The sequence below is a fragment of the Arachis hypogaea genome, chromosome 12 (genome assembly GCF_003086295.3).
Source record: "Arachis hypogaea cultivar Tifrunner chromosome 12, arahy.Tifrunner.gnm2.J5K5, whole genome shotgun sequence".
In the NCBI taxonomy this organism is placed as follows: domain Eukaryota; kingdom Viridiplantae; phylum Streptophyta; class Magnoliopsida; order Fabales; family Fabaceae; genus Arachis; species Arachis hypogaea.
This window is the reverse complement of record NC_092047.1, coordinates 93,817,204-93,833,696: the sequence shown is the minus strand read 5'-3', so window position 1 is coordinate 93,833,696 and position 16,493 is coordinate 93,817,204. Positions and strand designations below refer to the sequence as shown.

At 36.1% G+C, this 16,493-nt stretch overlaps 1 protein-coding gene across 4 annotated transcripts; it reads left to right on the top strand.

Annotated features, from left to right (window-relative positions):
- Positions 1–6,864: 6,864 nt before the first annotated feature.
- LOC112727733 (pentatricopeptide repeat-containing protein At5g48910) lies at positions 6,865–15,564 on the top strand. Of its 4 annotated transcripts, none has more exons than XR_011868729.1 (4): positions 6,865–11,016; positions 11,693–11,739; positions 11,825–11,880; positions 14,132–15,564. XR_011868729.1 is itself a non-coding variant. In XM_029290778.2 (2 exons), the coding sequence occupies exon 2, from the start codon at positions 8,991–8,993 to the stop codon at positions 10,917–10,919; it is 1,929 nt and encodes a 642-aa protein (XP_029146611.1). In that variant the 5' UTR covers positions 6,867–7,397; positions 8,890–8,990; the 3' UTR covers positions 10,920–11,188. The 4 variants fall into 4 exon arrangements, 1 of the variants encoding a protein (XP_029146611.1); XR_011868730.1 differs by lacking the exon at positions 14,132–15,564 and adding an exon at positions 13,047–13,426; XR_003812732.2 differs by lacking the exon at positions 14,132–15,564 and having other exon boundaries at positions 11,825–13,426.
- The last annotated feature ends 929 nt before the right edge of the window (positions 15,565–16,493 follow it).

Below are 16,493 nucleotides of genomic sequence, written 5' to 3'. Positions count from 1 at the left end.
GCAAAAGACTCATCAAAATCTATACCCTCTTCTTGATCGTAACCTTGGGCCACTAATCTAGCCTTGTTACGAACAACTTGTCCATCCTCACCAAGTTTATTTTTAAACACCCACTTAGTACCCGTAACTTTCTTACCATCCGAATGAGGTACTAGTGTCCAAACCTCATTCTTGTCGAATTCAGCAAGCTCTTCTTGCATTGCTTTGACCCAAGATGGATCTTCAAGAGCTTGTTTGACATTGTTGGGCTCCATTTGTGACAAGAGGGCAAAATTGCTTTGTTCGGATTGCCTTTTGGTGGAGGATCTTGTTGTTACTCCTTGAGAGGGATCACCAATTATGAAGTCATGAGGATAACCCCTCATAGACTTCCATTCTCTAGGCTTCCGAAGTGGTGTTGAGCTTTGATGAGTTTCTGGTGGTCTCACTGTTTCAGTTTCTCGTGTCTGCTCAGGAGATAAAATGGAAATATCTCCTCCAATCTGACGAGACAAATCTGGACTGGCAGATTCTTCGTTTTGAGCAGATTTGGGATTTTCTTTACTTGTTCCAGCCTTTTCACTATCTGAATCATTATCTATCACAGTACTAGGAATTAAGTTAGAATCACAAAAAGTAACATGTATGGATTCCTCTATAGTTCTATGTTCCTTGAGATAAACTCTATAGGCCTTGCTTGTGGTGGAATATCCAACAAACATTCCTTCATAAGATTTTGGATCAAATTTTCTAAGGTTTTCTTTATTATTAAGTACAAAGCATTTGCATCAAAAAACATGAAAGTACTTAAGATTTGGAGGGGTTCCTTTCCATAGCTCATAAGGGGTTTTCTTCAACCCTTTTCTAATGATTGTCCTATTCAAAATGTAACAAGCTGTATTCACAGCTTCAGCCCATAAAAATTTAGGAATCTCATTCTCACAAAGCATAGCCCTAGTCATCTCTTGAAGGCTCCTATTCCTTCTTTCAACCACCCCATTTTGTTGGGGGGTTCTAGGGCATGAAAAGTTATGAGAAATTCCTAAGTCATCACAGAATTTTTCAAAGTCTTGGTTTTCAAATTCTCTTCCGTGATCACTTCTTAAATGGGCAATTTTTAAATCCTTTTCATTTTGAATTTTCTTGCAAAGGGTGGAGAAGGGATGAAAAGCATCATTTTTATGGGCAAGAAAAAGTACCCAACCAAATCTAGAGTAATCATCTACCACCACAAGATCATAGTGTTTACCTCCTAAACTTTGAGTTCTTGTTGGTCCAAAAAGATCAATATGTAACATCTCTAATGGCCTTTTGGTTGAGATTCCATCTTTAGGTTTAAAGGAGGATTTTACTTGTTTGCCCAATTGGCAAGCATCACAAGTAAGATCCTTATCAAATTTGATTTTTGGAATTCCTCTAACCAGATTTTTCTTAACTAGCTTAGAAATTTGGTACATGCTTGCATGACCAAACTTTCTATGCCATAGCTATTTTTCAGATTCAAGAGATGTAAATCATGTCACATTTTGTTATTTTAGGTCCTCAAGAGTCAATCCATACACATTATTGCATCTTTTAGCTTCAAATAAAATATCCCCAGTTTTCTCACAAACAACTAAACAGACAAACTTCCTAAAAATAACCTCAAAGCCTAAATCACACAATTGACTAACACTAAGTAAATTATGTTTCAAACCATGTACAAGAAGAACATCATTTATACAAGATGAAAAAATTTTACCAACTTTCCCAACAGCCACTATTTTTCCTTTTGCATCATCACCGAAAGTGACAAGTCATCCATCATATTCATCAAGTTTTATGAAGAAGGTTGTCTTTCCGGTCATATGCGTAGAGCATCCGCTATCCATATACCACATATTTTCTTTCCGTTTGGATGCTAGACACACCTACAAAACAAGCTTAAGTGACCTTAGGTATCCAAATTTTCTTGGATCCTTTCATGTTAAACCATCTCCTATGTCCTAAGCCATTGTAATAAAAAACAACTTTACAAACTTTAACACCAATCATTCTTTCACCAAAAAAATATTGAATAGGAAAGTGTCCATTTCGATTGCATAGTCTACAAAATCTTGGAGTTGCTGTTTTGTTAAAGTAGGTGGGGTCTTGAAATCTTGTATCATTAGAGGATGAGGCAAAGTTTTCAAAATGAGATTTTTTCAGCAGATTTATAAAACCCCAACCCAGCCTTATCATAAAGAGGTTTTTGTCTAGCCAAGATTTGATTCAGATTTTCAGAACTTTGGGTGAACTTGGCTAAGTCTTCCTTAAGCCTTTTAACCTCTTTAAGCAACTCTTCATTTCTTTTAAAACAGTCTACATATGCAAGAACGGAATGATCACTTTCACAGCTCTTAATTTGGGCTTTTAACTGCTTATTTTCTTCAACAAGATCACAAGCAGTTTCGGCCTCCATTGCTTTTTCTTTAAGAAAACTGTTTTCAGCTTTAAGAATGGTGATTTGTTGTTCAATTTCTTGATTTTCCAGCAGGAAACATCTTATTTTTTCAGAAAGGTGGTCTATCATAAGATGAAGATCTTCAGTGTTAGGGTTATGAAAGACTACCTGATCTATGTGATCTGCCATGAGACAAGGTTGTGACTTGGTTTCGGATTTCTCATTATCATCATCTGAGTCATTTTCCAAATCTTCCCATGAAGTCATCAGTCCCTTCTTCTTTCCTCTTTTTGGCTTCTCTTCCTTTTTTAACTTGGGACAATCAGATTTGAAATGCTCCATTTCCTTCCAGTTGTAACAAGTTACTTTGCTAAGGTCTTTCTTCATTTTCCTTGAGCTGCTTCCTTTGCCTTTGAGCTTCACCATTTTCCTGAATTTTTTAGCAAACAACACAAATTCATTTTCAGATGAGTTATCACTGGATTCATCATCCAGAGGGTTAGTGACAGAAGAAAAAGCTATTCCTTTCTTTTTTGAATCTTTTTTCAAGTAGGTATTTTCAAAAGCAAGTAAATTTCCTCTCAAATCATCATAAGTCATAGAGTCAAGACCGCTACTCTCAGAGATAATTAAAGCTTTAGTTTCCCACTCTTTTGTGAGACATCTCAACACTCTTTTCACTAGCACAGATTCAGGATACTTGATTCCCATAGCATCCAAGCCAACAATAATGGTGTTGAAGCGTTCAAACATCTCATCAATGGATTCTCCTTCCTTCATTGCAAACATTTCGTACTCTCTGTTCAACATATCAATCCTGGTCTTTTTCACAATGGTGGTTCCTTCATGAGTAAGTAGGAGTTTATCCCAGATTTCCTTTGCTGTTGTGCAACGTGATACCCGTCGGTACTCCTCAAAGATGATAGCACAGTTGAGCATATTGATGGCCTTGGCGTTGAGCTCCACCTTTTTTCTATCTTCATCCGTCCAACTTGCTTCAGGTTTAAGAGAAACAACTCCTTCGGCACTTGTAACAGTTGGATATTGAGGCCCTTCCAGGATGATCTTCCAAAGTCTGTAATTCGCTGCTTGTACAAATATCTTCATCCTCTCCTTCCAATAGGTATAATTTTTCCCATTGAAAAGAGGAGGTCTGTTGCTTGATTGTCCTTCGGTCAGATTGTAGGACACACCACATTTGAGCCACTATTTTCTGCCATGAGGATCTTTACTCCAAGCTGCAAAGCTTGATCTCTTTGAGACCAAGCTCTGATACCAATTGATGGTTTTCAGTGGCTAAGAGAAGGGGGGAGGGGGTTGAATCTTAGCCCCCTTTTTTTGCTCTGTAACACTTGCTGGTCTTTGAAATGACTTCAGGAGATGATTTTTGTCTCGTCCTTAGCCACGAGACTTTTATTTTTGTCTCGTCACTTGGCACGAGACTTTTATTTTTGTCTCGTCACTTGGCACGAGATAGTTTTTTCAGTTTTAGCTCCTGTGCAGTAGAAACAGAAATGGAGTAGAGAAAAGAGAAAATTACACCCAGATATATCCTGGTTCAGCTGCTAAGTGCAGTGCAGCCTACATCTAGTCTCCATCACAACCATGATGGAATTTCACTATAATCTTCCTGATTACAATCTGTAAAGTGCTAACCCAACTTACAAGGGGATTCCCACAGAATCATGAAACACAACATAGATGAACAAAGGAACTCTAAGGACATCTATGGCTTTTTCTTTTAATTTTGCACTCTCTGCCTTTTTCGCTCTATGGCTTTTTCATACGAACCTCACTGTTTGCCTTTTTTCATGAGACTCAAGACATGACAAAATTAAACAAAAAAAAAATATAAAACAGAATACATTGAAGGAGAAGAAAATCTATTAGCTCAGGTAGCTATGAGACTTCTGTGCCTTGCACTCTCACTGCTTACTTCTAACTCCTTGCTCCAAACAGTGGCTGTTCTCTCTTTTTATAGAAGAGGGAAGCCTCCACTTTTGAAGCCAAAAACCAAGCCAACTTCTTCTTCTCCAAGAACAAAACCGGTTCGGCCAGAGAGAGAGAAGAGATAATCCATGCAATAACCAACATGCAATTACTTCTAGTTCTTCCTTGGTCATCACTCTTCATCAATCCGAGCTCTCCATCCTTGGCTTGCTCTCCAAGATGGATTTCTGGCCCTTGATGCTTCATGATGATGATGACTTCTTCTGCTCCACTTTTGCTTCTTTCCCCACGCAGCCACCCTAGCTACCTTCTGTGATGAGTGAACTCAAAAGTGGTGACAAGCCATCTCCTCCAAGATCTTCTTTCCTGCTGGCCGAATCTCCTTCTCCATTTTTGGTATGGAGAAGCTAAGATCTCATCACAAAATCTTACTACAAGTGATAAGAATCTCAGCCACTACATTTTTTATGTTTTCTTGCCATCATTGAGATGGTCTTGTAGCGTGCTCTTCCTTCAATTCTGTAGCTAAGTTTTGCTTCCATTGTTTCCTGGGTATTGTCCGAAAAGAGGAGAGAGATGAGAGAATAGAAAATGTAGAAAGAGAAGCAATCAAGTGTTTTTGAACAAATAAACTAAAGTGAATTAATTTACTTCCCTTTCTTTGCTATTGGTAGCGTGCAGCACTATGACAATCAATCAACTCAACTGCAAATTTCTCTCTCATATTTCCCTTGTAATAAATGACAATTTAATGAAATTTGAAATCCATCACATGGTAAAATACTTGGATCTGTTGGAAGCAATTTTTGCTTTCTTCTTCTCTTGATTTCGGATCAAGCCTGAGGAACATTCATCAAAATTAAAATTGGGCTTAGTAGCAACAACATTTAATCTGGCCCAATAAAATTTTGATTCATCCAAACTGATTGGGCTTATGGCAATGTTTGAGTTCTGGCCCAATTAATCACAAATTGCTTCAGCCACATATTATAGGAAACATACACCTAGGCTGAATGTTGGTTTTGATTTGGGCTTGCAATATTTCTTTTATGTTTCGGCCCAAATAAAACCTGCATTGCAAAAATTAATTTAATCAACATATTAATATTTTTGCAATTAATCAAATTAATAATATTAATAATTTTTGTTCATCACATTTTTAATTTAGAGTTTTCCAAACTCATCAAGATTAATATATCTTTTGATAGTAATGTATATTATTTTTGCCCCCTAACATAAATTTTCTGGGTCCGTCACTGGAGAGGATGACAGGGTTGGGTCACAGAGACTTCGAATGCAGATTGGACTCCGCCGTAGGTTGATTAGTGTTCGAGAATCTTGTGCGGCATTTGCTTCAACTAAGATTGCAGTGATACCAACTCCAAATCATCAATTTGAGAATATTGTATTCCTTAAGCGGTAGAGTGAAAGAGAGAGCTTACGCCAAGCGAAGCATGAGAGGAGCGTAGTTCCTGTTGGCGATGAGTGTGCATAGATCGCGGCGGGCCTTGTCAACCTCCTTGAGGTACTCTGCGTCTACCACCACCGGCAACGCCATTTCGACAGCTGTCAGAACAGAATTAACTGCTTTTCTTGAAGGATTTTAGAGAAACAACTTTAGCGCAAACTTGAGATTTTCTCTTGTCAATATATTCGAGAGAAGGCGAGTAGAGAAATATTCTTATTCTTCATGCCTGAAAACCGTAGATCAACGTGAAGAAGCCCAGCTTAGCTAACTCCTCCGGCAATTCAGCAACCGTCGTGACCCTCTCTGCTTCAACTCCAATCTCTGCCTCTACTGTCCGCACTGACACCTGGAGCGTCGAGATGTCCGCCAGAGCAGCCTCATTAGACCTCCTGACCTCCCAAAAAAGCTCCTGCCTTCAGTGAAAATGGTGGAATCCACTGCAACTTATCCAATTTTCATAAAATTAGTGATTTGTCTAATTTTCAAAAACTACCGTCTAGACTAAATCAGGTTATTTTTGTTCTAAAATTCCAAAACCAAAATGACTTTATTTAGTTAGAAAAATGCTAATCATACGTTAAGTTTTATTTTATTTTTTATTTTTAGAATTTTGTAAAAAAATAAAATAAAATAAAAGATAAAATACAAATTGAATTATATTGCTTTTATTATTTTTCTTTTTATTTACAAAATTCTAAAATAAAAACACTAAAAACGAAAACATAAAACCAAACCCATGCTAAGAATGTATTTGATTTACGTTATAATTTTCTGATTTCATTTTAATATTTTCTATTTTTAAAATTTTACTAAAAAATAGCATATTTTCCATTTTCACCTTTTATTTTGAAAACTGGATTAGACCGGCTGGTCGAACCGGTTTAATTGCGAACCGACAACATTAACGATCCGGTCAGATATATAAAACTGTTGTGTAGAAAACCGGTGAAAAACCGTTGAACTAGACAAGAACTGATCGGTTGGACTGAACCGGAATCCCCCGGTTTACACAAAAACGAAAGCTCCTTCCTTTCTTTCTCCCTTTCCCCCTTTCTTTCATTCAGAAAGAAATCACACAACCCCAGCCAAAAAGCCTACACCACCGCCGCAAGGAGTGGCATACTGCTGCGTCCGTCGCACTCAAAGTTCGCCATCCGTCCGTCTATGTAGCTTCCCTCGTGACCCAAGTCTTCAACCCCTGTTCGCTGTCACCGATCGCGGCTGCTTCCTCGAGCTCGGCGTCCGTCGTCTTTGTCTGCTTAGCCGCGCTTCCGTCGCCGTTTGTTTTCCGTTCACGTTCGCGTCTTCGTTCAGCTGTCGTCTTCGTTCGCGTTCTTCGCCGTTCACGTTCGCTCGGCGTTCACTCGCCGTTCACCGTTCGAGTTCGCATTCGTGTTCGTCTGGAAGCCACGTTGCTCTGCTTCAAACACTGCGACCAACCCGCGCGTTCCACCTAGCCGTCGAACTGCTCTCTTTTGTCGCCGCCTTGAGTTCCCTAAACCCGCCACCAGACAATACACTCACACAACACCAATACTCTGCTTCAAACTCTGCAACTTCTGATTTCTATTACAATAAGTAACTATTTGATTTGGTAGTGGTTTGGATTATTTCATAGACTGAATTAAAGTTACAATAGTTATGTTCTCTTCTCTATCACATTGATATTAAGCTTTGAATTCTCTTATTTTGTTTTAATTTTACCGCACTCAGCATGTTTGATGAAATGCTTTAACCATTTTTCTGGTTGGTTTTATAATTTCTAGCTTTTAGTAAGTTGATTGCATGTGAAATTAGAATAATTGGATATTAATAATTAGGAAATTTTAGCTGCACAAATAGCATCTTTGCAGAGAACATATTAGCATGATGATTCCACTTGCATTAGTGTTCTTCTGGTAAATTTTAACTGTTATTGTGAATTTGTTAATTTGCTAATTGTTTTTGTGTTGTTGTTCTGTTGTTCTTCTGTTACTTTTAATTTTTTTGTTTTTGTTGTGATTTTCTGTTCTTGATTTAAGCTGTGATTGAAGGTTCTTTGGTTTTGGTATTCTTCACTTTCCTGTAAGCTTAGCTTTTAATTCTTTGAGCATACACGGATCAAATCATTGTTTTCAGCAATGGTGATTTTTAGATTTTTTTTTGGGTTGCTTTGTTTTAAATGTTCCTATTGTTTTTGTGTTTTTGCTGTGATTTAAATGTTCTTTTGATTCTTTTTTTTTTTTTTTCTGAATACCCAGTCAGTACTTGGTTGATTGGTTTTGCTCACTGAATGTTTTGATGATAAATTTTAAATTGATAACTCTATTACTGCTTTACTGTCTGTTTCTGTAGTTAAATTTTATTAAAGTTTCTTGAATTTGCACTGCCTGTGTTATTGTTTCACTGTTCCTTCATTGCTTTTTCTAACTTCTGTTCTTATTAAAAGATTTGCAATTGGTGATCTTTTGATTTATTATATGCTTCATGTTTTCATTGTTCTGTTCTTATGAAGAAAAAATTTCCAATTAGTGATTGTATGATTCATGTTTTGATTGTTTTGTTATATAAACAAAATTTTGTTTTCATTGTTTGGTTGCACTGTCCCTGTTCTTGATCTCCGCCGACTTGCTACCCCTCCTCCATGTTGGATTCCTTTTGTTTCAGGCTTTGTTGTGTTTTTGTTTCAGCCTCTGTTGTGTTGTGTGTTTGTTTCGGGCTCTGTTGTGTGTTTATTGTGCAACACTATCATTTTTTGTTTTACTTTTTGACTTAGCTACATTAAGACAATATTCTTTATCTTTAACTTGTGCATTGTAATTCAATCCAGCTATTTTTAATGGAAGTATAATTATGTTAATTGTCAACAAATTTGCAGCAAGTTATTGCATATTTTGATGATTAATTACATTTAGTTGGTGATATTTTACGTAGGGTTTTAAATTTGAAAGATATTTAGGATGTTTATTTATAATTTATTTATTATTTTATTATGGAACGGTTTTTCCGGTTGAACCTCGGTTAGACCGGTTAGACCAGTGAACCAATAAACTAATGACTAAAACGGTTTGATGACTGGTCCGGTTTTCAGAACCTTGCTCTTGACACAACCAACGGTGGAGCCACGATTAAGGGAAGGGGTATATCCAAACCAAAAACCAAAACCATAATCCTCTTTAAGTTCCAACGTTAATGTCATCCATAAACATGAACATACCGCTGTTGCACCCCAAAACCAGCACACCTCATCATTCACAGTTGCTCCTCACACAAATCAGGACATGCCAAAGCATGCAAGAATTGAAGCAAGTGCATGCCTTTCTCATCAAAACAGCACAAAACCATGAACCTGTTGTGGCAACAGAGCTTCTCAGGCACTCTGCAACCTCTGATTTTCGTGATATTGACTATGCCCTCTTGTTGTTCGATGAAATGCCTGAACCAGATTGCTTTGCCTGGAACACGTTGATAAGAGCACTTGCTGAAACCCATGATAGGCCACTGCATGCCTTGCTGTTTTTCTGCAATATGGTGTCTGATGGGATGGTGGAACCCAACAGGTTCACCTTCCCTTCTGTGTTGAAGGCTTGTTCAGTGTTGACCAGGTTGGAGGAAGGGAAGCAGGTTCATGGTTTGGTTGTGAAGTTTGGATTTTCTGGTGATGAGTTTGTGGTTAGCAATCTGCTAAGGATGTATGTGATGTGCGGGAATATGGAGGATTCCCATGTTTTGTTTCGCAGGAGTGTTGATGGTGTTGATTATATGAACAAAGTGATGAGGGATAAGAGGAGGGAGGAGGGTATTGTGGTTCTGTGCAATGTGATGGTTGATGGGTATGTGAGAGTTGGGAACCTTACGGCTGCTAGGGAGTTGTTTGACAAGATGCATAAAAGGAGTGTGGTTTCTTGGAATGCAATGATTTCTGGCTATGCACAAAATGGGTATTTTTTGGAGGCCATAGAGTTGTTTCATAGGATGCAGATGGAGGATTTGCTCCCGAACCGGGTGACTTTGGTCAGCGTGTTGCCTGCAATTTCACGGCTCGGGGCCATTGAACTGGGGAAATGGGTGCATTTGTATGCAGAGAGGAACAAGATTAAGATTGATGACGCTCTTGGCTCTGCATTAGTTGATATGTATGCAAAGTGTGGGAGCATTGGGAAGGCTGTTCAGGTCTTTGAGAGTCTGCCTAAGAGTAATGTGATAACATGGAATGCTATACTCGGTGGTCTAGCCATGCATGGTAAAGCCAAGGACGTGTTTGATTTTTTTGTGAGGATGGAAAGAAGTGGCATATCCCCTAGTGATGTAACATACATAGCCATCTTGAGTGCTTGTAGCCATGCAGGGTTAGTAGACAAGGGTAGATCATATTTCAATCGTATGGTTAATGTGGGGTTTGTGCCTCGGATAGAGCACTATGGATGCATGGTTGATCTCTTGGGACGTGCTGGATATCTAGAAGAAGCCAAAGAACTTATATTGAACATGCCAATAAAATCAGATGATGTCATATGGAAGGCTTTGCTTGGTGCTTGTAAGCTACATAAGAATGTTGAAATTGGAAGGCGTGCAGCAGAGGTTTTAATGCAACTGGCTCCACACGATAGTGGGGCATATGTGGCTATCTCGAACATATATGCCTCATCTGGTGATTGGGATGCAGTTGCAGAGGTGAGGTTGATGATGAAAGACTTGGACATAAGGAAAGACCCTGGATGCAGTTGGATCGAGATTGATGGTGTTATTCATGAGTTTCTTGTTGAAGATGATTCCCATCCTAGTGCCAAAGAAATACACTCAATGTTGGAGGAAATTTCGAACAAATTAAATTTTGAAGGTTATAGGCCAGATACCACACAAGTCTTGCTTAAGATGGATGAGACACATAAAGAAAGTGTGCTGCATTACCACAGTGAGAAGATTGCAGTTGCCTTTGGCTTAATTAGTACAACACCAAAGACCCCACTTCAGATTGTGAAAAACTTGCGAATTTGTGAAGATTGTCATTCCTCCATGAAATTAATATCAAAGATTTACAATCGCAAGATAACTATCAGGGACAGGAAGCGGTTTCACCATTTTGAGCATGGTTCATGTTCTTGTATGGACTACTGGTAGTTGGTCATTCTATGGTGACTGCAACTATAGGTTTTCAATTGTCCTAACTGTTACTAACCTCCTTTGAGTGTCTTTGAAAAGCAAAGCCTCTGTACTGGTGAGTATAGTTGCTAGAATTTGTACATCAAAAGATCCTTTTTATTGTCCATAAATTAGATGCCTTTTGCACATAACTTGCTCAGACTGATGTAATCACAAATATATAAACCTCCCAAGTACTATAGTTACTTTTTGTTTTTCAAAATTTAGTTGGCATTTATGGTATAAAATTCTTCTTAAGTTACATGTAAACAAATGATCATGACGGTCATGTGAATGTGCCTTAAAAGTGACTTTGAGAGAACTTTTGTCATAACTGAGCTGTTTTCAAGTACATTCTTGTGCAGAGATTAATAATTTTGGAGGAGAGGTTTTCCAATCAGCATCGAAGGTAATTTCCTTAGAACCACTTTTGAGAGGGGAACACACCTCAAGGTTCTAATCCAAGCTACAGCTCTACCATTTTTGTCACACCGGTAGTCTGTAGCTCCAATCACTGCTCATGCATAATGTTCCTTATTCATAAAACACTGAAACAAACACCTTCCCTTGATGAAATGGCAAACCATCTTACTCACTCCATTACTTAAACTATTTCATCCATAAGATAAATCCTAATACCTTGGTATTATGGGTAAGAGCAAGTATCGTCTTTATTCTTATTAGTTTCCAAGATAAATCCTAGTTCAAAATTCAATCTAAAAAACCATGACTCCAATGCATTTGATTTACAGCTGCTTGCACAACCGTTATCATGGCTCACTTCAACCAAGTTCAATTGGTAAGTTTTAATTGCTTTTAGCTATGGTTACTTCTTGGGCTTCTGTGATTATTCTACTTGTTTTAATTTCATTGTTGATGTTTAGGCTGCTGGAGATTCCATTGCCATTTTCTCTTCATTGAATATAAGAGCCGCTATTTTGTGAGTCCCTCTTTATCTTTCGTTCCTTTCTCCCCTCCCCTTTCTTTTGATTTTATGGAGCTCGTGATTAACTTTTGTTGTCATATAACAACATGCTGTATCAAATGTTGGATTAGTTCTGCAATTGTCTTCATAAGGAAATTGATATGCTAAAGCTACTCTTAGAAACTACACTAACTAAAGCTAAATATTTTTCTTTTCCATTTTATTCAACATAAAAGATTACATTCTATAGGAACCTAAAAGACCCTAAAACATTCTACTACTAGGACACATCACCTATTCTAGAACATATGCCTATGGCACTTACTACCTTCTTAGAATATTCCTATAATTATCTTTCCCATCATGTCTTTTGCTATAAATCCTTCAGGTTCCTAGTTATACATCTTTCTGAACAGGACTTTGTTCTATGCATTGTTGATTGTTCCTCAATTGTCTTGACCAGTAGTTTCTCATGTTTGAAATCCCATCTCTCCTTTGACTATGGGCTTCATAAATGTCTTGCAATATCTTGTTTGCAGTTTTTCCTATAATCTGGAAGGTGTTGCCTTGCTCCAAAAATGCTGGTTTTAAAACTGAACATGATATTCTTTTATATATTTATTATTAGAATGTAATTTTAATGACCTGTCAGTGTAAAACAGTTTTAGACGTACATTCAACTACGTAATGCTACGTCAGCAAAATAACTACCTTTTACATTGACCGCGTGAATGGTTATCCAAATTATATCATATAATGTATTTAAAACAAAAAGCAAGTAAAAGCTCATTACTCAGGTAATATGGACAAAGGTTAGGAATTGCATCATGTGGTATGTTGTGAACATTCTAACATATACACAAAATATTAGTCATAAATAAGTTACCCGTATAGAATACATATTTGAAACATAAAATATATATTGGAAATGTATAAAACAACACATGTAAATATATACAAATACACGGTAATTGATTTTTGTTGTGTACAAAGCATTTTTTAATCTCTTTAATACTTCTTCTTTGGAAAGATTTTTGTTCTTCAGCCAGTGTCACCTTTTTTGTTCAATTACAGCAGATCATATTTAATTTTAGCCAATTATATAATGATCTAGTACATTTTCTTTCAGATTGATCCCATTGATTGGCCACTAAATTGAATTTTTTTATCTTTCTTTTTAGAATGGCATGGTAAAGACTAAAGACACACACATTTGATATTATAAAAGCGATTTTGTTATTTATCAAAATATTTTCTGATAAATTAGTGCTAGATCTGGGAGAGAGCTTTATTTTTGTTACTTGGGATCAGAGACTCAGGGTAGCTAATATGAGAAGACTACATGAGGAGGAAAAGGGAACAAATTATGGACTGATTCTATTTTTAATGGTATATTTATTGGATTATGTTTTTTTGATGTCAGGCATATTCTCAGATACTTTTGTGTCTTTGGTACTGCTATCTGCATCAGTTCTTTAAGCAGTGAACCTCTGATTCTTACCCCACGTTTTGGGATTGGTTTTCTTTTAGTTAATGATAAAAAATCTTACTTCTGTTTAAATATAAATTCTATATTTTGAGGGTGAATTTGGTTCATAATTACTGGTCGATAATAATCTTAATTATCTTCTCATTGCATCATTGAAAAGTGGTTCATAATTACTATGCATTGTTGAAAACTGGTAGGGGCATTCATAATCCAAAGGCATCTTTCGGCATGCAAATTTGCCAAAAGGATAACTGAAAGTATTTTTCTTTTGATTCTCTGGAGCTATGTAAATCTGGTTATGACCAAAATAACCATAAAAAAAAAACAATATTATGCATAACAAACCTGTAATTCTTTCCAATATTTGGTCAATAAAGAAAGTGGAAAATGATTTCTCTTGATTGCATCATTTAATTTTCTGTAGTCAATGAACATACATCATCATCTAATTGTTTTGTTCGGAATGAGTTCATTGTAATTATTTTTAACCACACTGATTCCTCTCTTTATTGGTACAAACTGCACAGTTCTAACCTTGACAACATGTTTTTACTACATTCTTCACTGTTGGGGTTGAACATGTAGTTTGTAGTTGCCTTTCATAAAACTTCTGTGTAGGTTTTCCATCCAATAGCATCTTTGTGGCCCTTCAAAACTCTAAGCAGCTTTCCTTCTTCCAAGTCACTTAAAAATATACCGAGTATAACATGAAGATTTTTTTTTTCCCCATGAAAGATAAATTTAAGTGACTAGGAATCTATTTCAATTCTACTTTAGGTGGCTCCTCCTTCACTGAAGGAGAATTATCGTCAAGGTTTAAATGATCATAGCAAGGTGTGGACACTAGTGGTTGAGCTTCACGAAGTTGTTACAGACTTCAAGATCATGACACTCAGTTTCTTCCACACATTATTGTTAACCAAATAAGCTTCCAATGCAGTACCATAAGATGATACTTTAATTTGAAAGAAGTATTTACTCATTTGTCCATAGCTTTCACTCTAAAACATTGTTGAGTTTAAAGAAAAATAACAATAAATTGATGAGGACAAAAATTAGTGGTTGGGTTGAAAGCCCAAAAATGTGAGTAATGTATGTGTTCATTGTGCAGAAAAATAAAATGTTCAAAAACTAGTCCAAAGCTTTCTTGACAGCACTTATTCCCTTCTTTGGCCCGTAATTAAGTGTTCAACTCTCTAAACAAGCAATTACTTTTCTCTTATGACCATAACCCATGTGACTAACTTTAAATCAAGGAGAAAAATATGTTTCACAAGTAAAAAGGTATGTTCAGATTAGGTTTAAGCAAAGTGAAAAAAGGTGGATCACCAAACTTATGCACCAAAAGGGAAAAAGAGGAAAAAGTCAAAGATTGAATCACTCTAACTTGTTGAAATTACCATCTTCTAACTGCATATTTTTGGGCAAGAAAAAAAAAAAAATAGAAGTTGTTTTACTCTGTTATAAATCAAAGGTCACAATTGAAATTTGGAGCCAAGAATGGATCAATAGTTCAAAATTTTGAAGTGAAAGAAAAAAAGAAAAAAGAGAAGCAACTAGGTAAAAATTCAAGCCAACTCTATTATCCATGAAATCATTGCTGTTGTCTCATATCTTTTCCGCGTCTCTGATATGATTTATGGAAAAGAAGAACAAAATCAAAGATGTTCAACCAAACTCAAGTTTTGGAAGCTATAAGAGTAAACGGCTAAAAATTGAAGTAAGTAGAGTTAGCACACTGTTTGGGTCTTCATAGCTTTCTAGCTATACCTTCTTCTCCTTCATGATTTTACATTGAATTTTCTATTCTTCAGTTTTATCCTTCTTTGTCTTTTTAATCAATGGAAAAACGCAAATATGTAAGATATTAGTCAAAGCCTTGAGAGAAAATGCAAAGAAAGTAATCATGGAGAAAAGTCAGAAAATTATTTCGATCTCTTTTGTATGTATCGTTTTGTATTTATGATACTGAGAGGATTCTCATTAAGTTGGGTGAGCACTTAGATGTTGAAAGTCTAAGAAAGAATCTAGCTAAATCAAGCTTAGCTAGAAGTTTGGTTTGTCCTTGATAGGATTAAGTTGAATAATTGGAAATTGATGTTTGTATGTCTTTGAAAAGATAGTAAAAATTCTACTACAGTTGTGGTGGAAACTAGATGTAAGTCACATTCTACATGGTGGTTAAACCTGATACATGACTTTGTCATTTACTCTTCTCTGTTCTGTTTCTGTTTTCTTTTGATATGAAACAAAATAAAATTGTCTCCCACATAATCAATCTCGCAGACGTGATAGCAACTCAGTGTATTCAAAAGTAACTTGTTTGCTTTGTTACCGATCAATCGTCAAGAGACAACTAAATTGTGCTTGCATAACCAATATTATAGACTTAACAAATTTAAAATCTAGTTTGAAGTTAAAGGGTATAAATTTAAAAGAGGCCATAAATCCAATCCCCTCACCCTCTCTAGGCCATTAAAAATCTTCAATTGATATCAAGATCTAGGTCTCAAGAAATCAAGTTTCACAGCTTGAAGCAAAGATCAATGGCCAACAACATGGGTGCAAATATTGTGGTGTACATACTCACTGAGGGTCAGTCCAACAACAGACCTTCCATCTTTAGAAGTACAAAATCATTTTAAAAAATTTGCCATCAAGATCTATTTGTCGTCATGTTTGCAAAGAACATACTAATTAAAAATCTGATAAACATATTCACAACATCATTCAAAATGCTTAATCAAAATAAACTACGTTAAACTTAGTTTAAAAAATTACATTATACGTTGAAATCAAATAAAACCAAAGAGGCAAGTGTACATTCTAACTTCACGAACATTTAGCAATATATATTACTATATGTATAATTTTATTCGTACGCAAATAAAAAATCATCCATAAGTCATTTAAAATGATCTCATATTTAATTTTTTTAATAATAATAATAATAATACTACTACTACTACTACTACTACTACTTTAACACAATAAAATATAATATACATTATAACGGATAATATAATATAGTTAATTTCACTGACTATGCATAAAATAAAGAACTACTAGAATGATAGAGAATTAATTATTTAATTACACAGACATTTAGCAATATGCCTATTTGAACAGAATACCTTAA